The 7,986-nt window shown below is 34.8% G+C and overlaps 2 protein-coding genes across 3 annotated transcripts in view; both read left to right on the forward strand.

Annotated features, from left to right (window-relative positions):
• The window catches only part of LOC117121976, a 19,644-nt gene extending 17,269 nt beyond the window's left edge, over positions 1 to 2,375 (forward strand). For both annotated transcript variants that reach the window (XM_033267421.1, XM_033267422.1), the window contains one exon: positions 295 to 2,375. In XM_033267421.1, the coding sequence (XP_033123312.1) occupies positions 295 to 1,778 (1,484 nt within the window). In that variant the 3' untranslated portion in view covers positions 1,779 to 2,375. The remainder of the gene's footprint in view (positions 1 to 294) is intronic.
• A 4,475-nt stretch (positions 2,376 to 6,850) lies between these two features.
• LOC117121921 (septin-2-like) overlaps positions 6,851 to 7,986 on the forward strand; it is a 16,973-nt gene continuing 15,837 nt past the window's right edge. Inside the window, exon 1 of the mRNA XM_033267320.1 lies at positions 6,851 to 7,521. Within this exon, the coding sequence (XP_033123211.1) occupies positions 7,431 to 7,521 (91 nt within the window). The 5' untranslated portion in view covers positions 6,851 to 7,430. The remainder of the gene's footprint in view (positions 7,522 to 7,986) is intronic.

Genomic DNA, 7,986 nt, shown 5'->3' on the forward strand with positions numbered 1-7,986 from the left:
AGATAACCCTCCTGCTTGACAGCAACAAAAAACATTTTTAACCTAGCATGAAATTGTTAAGATAAGAACACTCCACTCTGACCTTGAGTTACCCCCCCCCCGACGTAATTATCTTGAATCTGCCCCCGTTTTTTTCCATCAATTTATTTTTGCTGTATGAATAGAAAATGTAGTTCCTAGTTTTCACTTAAAAAAAAACAACAAAGAAATCTTATTTCTTGAATATTTTCATTTATTATTTTTATTTCATTATACAGTAATTATAATTTTTTAATTGATTAATTATGATTGCAGACACTGTCAAGTTTGATAACAGTTTTAGTTGGACAAAATCAAAAAGGCTAACTTATATGCTGGAGCTTCTGGAACCCATTGATGATCTTGAAGAGGAACATGTGAGCACTACAAACCTCAACGGCAATGGGGTCATTGAGAATTCACAGAAAGGGATTAAAGACAACATTGAAAACAATGAAGATGAAACAAAGATTATTGCAAATAACAAGGAAAAGGACGCCAGTGTAGAGGAAGGAGTAAAAGATGAGGTTATTATCGACAAGGAGCAGAGTGTTGATGAAAAAGTGAAAGATAAGGAGAACGGGGATATGAAAGAGAGTATCAAACAAGAAGTGATTGATGAAGCTACTGACAAGAGTTTGAAAGAAGAAGCTAAAGATGAGAGTAGCGAAAAGAAGAAAGAAATCAGTGTGGAGACTAGTGTCAAAGAACTGCCAAATTTGACTAGTGAGACCAAAGATCAAAATGAGAAACAAAAAATGAATGTTGAGGCTAGTATAGACAAAACCGAGAGTGTCACAGAAGGTGCTGATGTTGAGACTCAGGAACAGGGTGTCAAAGTAGTGACTAATGAGGCTATTGTAGACAAAGAGGACGGTTTTGCAGAAGGTGATGATGGCGAGGATCAGGAACAGGGTGTCAAAGTAGTGACCAATGAGGCTATTGTAGACAAAGAGGAGGGTACTGCAGGAGGTGCTGATGTTGAGGATCAGAATCGTGGTGGCAGAGAAATAACTGATGTGGCTACTGCAGAAAAGGATGAGAGTATCGCAGACACTGCTGATGTTGAAGATCAGAAACAGAGTGTCGAAGTAGTGACTAATGAGGCTATTGTAGAGAAAGAGGAGGGTACTGCAGGAGCTGCTGATGTTGAGAACCAGAATCCAGGTGGCAAAGAAGTAATTGATGTAGCTACTGCAGAAAAGGAGGAGAGTATCACAGACACTGCTGATGTTGAGGATCAGAATCCTGGTGGCAGAGAAGTAACTGATGTGGCTACTGAAGAAAAGGATGAGAGTATCGCAGACACTGCTGATGTTGAGGATCAGAAACAGAGTGTCAAAGTAGTGACTAATGAGGCTATTGTAGAGAAAGAGGAGGATACTGCAGGAGGTGCTGATGTTGAGAACCAGAATCTAGGTGGCAAAGAAGTAATTGATGTAGCTACTGCAGAAAAGGAGGAGAGTATCACAGACACTGCTGATGTTGAGGATCAGAAACAGGGTGTGAAAGAAGTAAATGACAATGCTAGTGAGGAAAGGAGAGAAATGGAAGTTATGACTATTAAGTGCAAAGAGGAGAACATAACTGAAAAAAGTAATAAAAATGAGGATATGAAAGAAAACTCAACTGATGAGATGGATGAAAGTGCCGTGAAAGAAGTTAATAATGAAACTATCAAAGACAATGAAAATGGTGTTAAAGTACAAGAAAGGAGTGAGGCTAGTGACACAAACAACGAGACAGTCATAATGGTATAAAGTAGTCAGGAAGCAACAATGATAACGATAATATGATTATTTGGGAAAAATGACCAGGTGTATTGAAATGTGGACCGGTGCAAAAGAAATAGTTATGATCTTTTTATTTCTAAAGCAGTTTTCAAATAGTTGTGAAAACAAATCTGAAACTAATAAATTGTTTGACAATTATGGAAGTATAATGAATTGTTAATGTTAGGACAAGGTAAATTGTGACATTACAAGAAATTTAGGGAAAATTAAAATACCCATAGATCAGACAGACAGTAATGATTTCATGGTACAGTACATGGAGCTTGGATGGCATTCCCTGGTAGACCTACATATATCATATTTACAACAGTATATTATTCCATTTTGTATAATTATGATTTAATTATTCTTGTTTTAAATGCTTGTCAGGAGGTGTGTAAAGAAGTGTGCTGCCACATGTGTACATGAGGTTATAATGTGAGTGTTAAAAATTACACATGGTCTTGATAAAATTTAAGGAAAACACAAGGCAACGACTAAATGTTCAAAAGACATTGATTAGTTGTGGCCGATCCAGTACCCACCTTTCGGGTTTCACCACTCAGTTCCTTCATGTGATGTGCTCACTAGGGTGGTGCCAGTGGGGGTTGGGGACCCATTGGTCAAATCCTGCCTCCACCCCTGTCCCCAAACAGCATAGTTATAGTATAATGATACCTCCAGGGTTATAGTGCATTGAGGATCCCAACAATATTCTCTACTTTCCAATCCTCATAAAATATTACACTAAGTATTGAGGTTCCCAAGATCAGCTCTCTCCACATATAAATGTTATGTACTTTTTGATATTTTTATATTAGAATACAATTTTCTTATTCAAGATTGTATAAATTGGTGGTGCTATAGGGTTTTGGATTTATTATGATTTACAATTTTACTGTATACAGGTGTATTATGTTTTATATTCAACTTCTATAAAGGCCTAGATGTACTATTAACCACTAGGACGATTTACTAACAAAACTATGAAACAGAGTTGTATAACACTAAAAATAGTCAAAACCAGCAGTTTGAAATAGGATACATTGTACATATTTTTATGAAAATATGAACAACTATTTGGCAATATTTGTGCTAATTATAGGAAAATGATACAGTAGTAAGAAGAAAATTAACAAATATTAATGAAATGAACAAATGTGATACACTTAAAAATGTATCAATACAGACCTATACATCGGATTATAACTCAACACAAAGTAAGGTGATACAAACTAATTTAAGCTGCACTGTACAAGATAATATTGTACGTTATTATTAATATTAATATATTATTTTTGTATTTATATTATCCAATATCCACTCTATTTTGTTTTATATTTATATTATGGAATATCTACTCTATTTTTGTTTTATATATAATATATAATATCTACTCTATTTTTGTTTTATATTTATATTGTGTAATATCTACTCTATTACTATTTTATATATAATATGTAATATCTACTCCATTTTTATTATATATAATATGTAAAATCTACTCTATTTTCTTTTTATTATAGTTGTCGTTATACACTAGTATTATATTTTATGGTACTTTCCATAGAAATGGGATTACCACTGTTGAATTTAACAAAACATAAATATGTAAATATATTATATAATAGACCTATTATAATTTTCTTTAAATTCCTAGAAAAATTGTTGTAAAAATTGTTTTAATACATTTTCAAATAATGTATACAATTATATATTTGTTAGTGTAATTGAGACTTATATTAATTGAATCATAATTATATAATCGTAAAATATGTTAATTTTTGTGTTTTGTTCTTCTTAAGTGTGCATAGTATACACATACACTTCTTTCCCGTTACCAGCCATTCTCATATATATAATTTTTTACTGTAGAACAATATTATAGATTAGAACCCCTATTAAGGGGACACTTTCGGGACCAAAAAAAACTATCCCCTTAATAGGGGTGTACCCTGCCTGAATACGAGTTGTCTATAGTGTTAAAAGATATACTTTCCCTTGTTTTGTGGCTGACAAAGTGTCCCCTTATCCCCTTAACAGGGGTGTCCTCTTAATAGTGGTGTCTACTTATACACATCTAGATGTGTATAAGAGACAGAAGGAGCAGAGTTCTATTGTGTTTTGAAACGTATAATCAATAAACCAAAATCACATTGTGGATTGATTACGTTTTAGTGGCTCAATCTTCTGTATATTCCGGTTTAGCTATTGTATGTGAAGTAATACTCTTTATATAATTTTTTCATCAGTACCACACAACATCATCACTGCTACCGAGACTCGGACTTGGTCAGCGTTACAAACGAACTACACATTGGCTGACACATGGCAAATGCGACTTAATGTCTATTCAGTTCGATTTATTACATATTTAATAGAAACAATACAAATTAAATTAATATTTAAATAGATAGAGAGCAGCAAGATCAATACAAGCTCAGGATTATTACCACTTTTGCTCTATCAACTTCTCGATCTGCTTTATAATGTTAGCGAGCGCCCTCTTACATGTGTTTCTATGTTAAAATCAAAAACTTATTTTTGTTCAATTCAGAGATTATTTATCGTTTGGTCTTTAGTCGCTAGTAATTTAATCCAAGATTCAATAACATCTCGACCTTGACTGTAATGCGTTAGCTCATAAAAAGCCATGTTTAAGTTATCAACAGCACTTGCTAAACTACACAAACAGGCATCAAGTTGAAATAGCCGAATTTCACTCCAAAAAACGTTGCGTCGCATACGGTATTCGAAACCTATAAATATTAAGATGTATTTTATGTTGAGTTAAATGTTATTTAGCTATTTTGAAGATATTTGTCTTATTATGTAGACATACAGTTGTAGTATACCATCTCCAAGACTAGGCTGGCACAATAGAGCCTTTCAAAGATCATCAAAGGCAGATCAAACCAATAGCCTAGGCCTATATTTTTTTATAAATACGAAATCCTAAAGAATTACTACAATACATGAAAATACACGAAAATCGTATCGTTGAGTTTTGTTCAACTCGTGTATGGACTCGATAAGAAGAAGACTACCTGTCAATTTAGCAAGTCTATGCAAGGTCTGGAACAGTGTTAGGCTTTTATGCGTTTGCAAATTTGCAAGGGAAATATTTTGTAGAACTAAATTTCTAAATTCTAATCTAATTTCTAATTATCTAATCTAATTATACAAAGTACGAAAAACAATTCGAGTAGTTCAAACGTTACTCGGTGGCTCATTACAAAGACAAATAGACCCCGACAAATATTTCACATCGGAGATAAATATTGTGTAGCAAACTGCAGAACTCAATCAAGAAAAACAAAAGTGCATAATAAATAAGTGAAGATACAAATTAATCAGCTTGGTGCATTCGCTCAGTCATGGAACTTGATGTTGTAGATAATCCTAGGCCTACTATTTTTAATAGTGGTAAATTATTGGTTATTAGAAAATGTTTAAGAAGAAATATTTACAAGGTTTTCATTGATTTTGTATATCTTTAAGACCATATCTCATATACCGTAGTAGGCCTAGACGATATGTGATAGGCCTATTTATAAATAATTTCACACGATGTGGTGCCAAAACAGGTTAAATCAATGATAACAGAATAAAAGGCCGGAGTTTCCAAAAGATATTGGACTCCCACAATACGTAACCTAAGAGAAGAGCCCTCCCCTGCCTCCTGGGCTATGATAGGTCCAGTCCCTCACCCTCAAGGCACGGGTCTGCGATTGCCACTCACATCACGGGCAAGAAAAATTGTCGATTTGTGACTGATTGAATGAAACTCCATTCGAATACCGGTATGTTACCCACATATTAAATGAATACCCTGACGCCGTATATTTTTGTTGTCTGTATTGTTGGCTCACAATTTTCATCCTTCTCTGTTTGCACATTCGGCACCAGCTACCAGTACGCGAGTTCGCGTGAGAGGAGCGTTGTTGTACTAACGTATAGGTCCCGAAATCAGTTCTAAACCGATTCAAGTAGTAAATCTAGGTTGATTTCAGCCTAGGCACACATTAAAGGAAATGAAGCATCTATGTGTGTCAGGCAACAGGGGGAAGTGCGAATCATCTTAGGCGCCCTACATACTAATTATTCCGTTATTGTTTTTTGTTTAATCGTTTGGATTTACAGACGATCACGCGCAATGTGGTAATGGCAGAGGACGACTGGCGCGATATACCGTACCGTATCTTTACGTACTCTAAACGACTTGATAAAAAATAGACATGGCATAAGCCTTGATCATTCTATTCAACATAAGTATATTTTAATTTTATTTTTGTCATATTCTGATGTATATGATGGCATGTATATGCCTACTTTTCAATACATTGAGTCGCTTTATACATTCCACATTAAATACTGCATGTATACTTTACTGTGTGTTACTGACAAAATCGATCCGAAAGAGGTCCTGGTTAAGGTGGGGTTCAGGAAAATACAAGACAAGGCTAATTAACACAATTCACCACAAGCCATTCTATTCCGAAACATATGGCTGTTTCAATAATTGCGTTTATCACTACAGCATATCTATAAACAACGGTACAGATTTAGAAATAATTAACAGATAGGGTACAGATAGGCATGTATAGTTATGTATAGGATGCATGTATAGGCATGTATAGTTATGAATTATCATCTAGGAATTCGATGTACACAGAAAAAGTATTATAGCTGTCTTGACATTAAATAACTTTATAGCTTTTTTCAATTAAAAACAGTGCGTTGAATATTGTTTTCATTAGGTTATTACCTGTCCCATAATTGACCTAAATCGATATCTCATTTAGATCTCAAACGTGAGACCGGCCTAGTATGAAGTCGGTCTGAAGAGGAAAACATCAATAACCATCTGAAATGTGACTCATTTTCTCTCTATAAAGTAACTTCCCTTTCGATTTAACGACCAAACTTTGTTTTCTCAAAACATCCTTTAAAGTTTTCTGCACAGAAGCGTTGGCCTTCGACCCTGCCCGCTGGGCCGATTGCATGACGTATAAGCTCCGTCAAATCAATTAGAGGGAGTACGTTCATCCTATGATTCGAATCATTATATCATATTAACGCTTTAGTCTTCACAATGTGAAGTGCTGATTCAGTTGCGCTATAATCTTATTATTTCTTCATAGTTGGATACATCTCGCAATTCTTCTAGCATCCGCCATGCTTAAAAGTGAATATGTCTTTGTGTAATGGTTACTGGGGCATGGGTTAATCCTGTGTAGTATTGAATACAAGTGAAGTATTGACCACGAGCGAATACTAGAGATATTTTAATTATGAATCCGATGAAAATAACTGACACGAAACGGGTCTATTCAGAGAAAGTGCGCGTTTGATTGTTTCGTGTTCTTGACGTATAGGCGATAACCGCAAAATTTAAAGATACGTAGAAAAGATACAATTGTGAGTACAGTCGTACGGGTTCCCGTGCTGTTAATCGCCCGCAGCGAACGTTCGTCACATAAATATCTCAGTCTTGGCAGTATAGTTGGGTTTTTTTTTTCCTCGACTTATCATCAAGTACGTTGCTTGCTGGCAGGCCATCGGTTAAGGTTTACTAAATTTGGAAATTGGTGGACTGTTTATTGTTGCTCTACATCGTAAAGAGGAAAAGTTTACAGCATGAGCTCGTCGGGTAGAATGAACGGTGGATATAGATCGCAATGGGCAGGAACACCAGGGAGGCGTGAGGCATCCTCTAGGTTGGGTAGTGGTAAGTTCGATCATCATGTATGCTTTATTTGAAGGAGAAATTTTGCATGGATATGTAGCTATGCGTAGCCTTAGTAATTAAAGCTTAGAGCTTAGGACTTCATTACATGCAGTCTTCTATAGTGTAAATGCATACACTAGGCATGCCGTATAGTGGTTTTTTTTTTATCATGGTCTAATACAGTGCGAGTTTTGGCACTGGGACAAAGGGCAGCATATATTGTTCATTTATTTTATTTGATTGAAGATTAGTAGCTGATAATTACGCCTAGCTTCATGATCTAGTGTATTGAAAGAAGTTGCGTAAATAATACTGTATTTTGTATATGCACTGTTTATCTATATAGACAATAATGTATATACACACACACCTATATATAGGCCTATAAAATGCCTTTCAAATTAGTTTTGCTGCGTAGAATTGTAAACACTATATATATATATATATATATATATATATATATAT

This window comes from Anneissia japonica, unplaced genomic scaffold (assembly GCF_011630105.1).
Source record: "Anneissia japonica isolate Jap-2015-1 unplaced genomic scaffold, ASM1163010v1 scaffold352_len1594369_cov220, whole genome shotgun sequence".
NCBI classification, from domain to species: Eukaryota; Metazoa; Echinodermata; class Crinoidea; order Comatulida; family Comatulidae; genus Anneissia; species Anneissia japonica.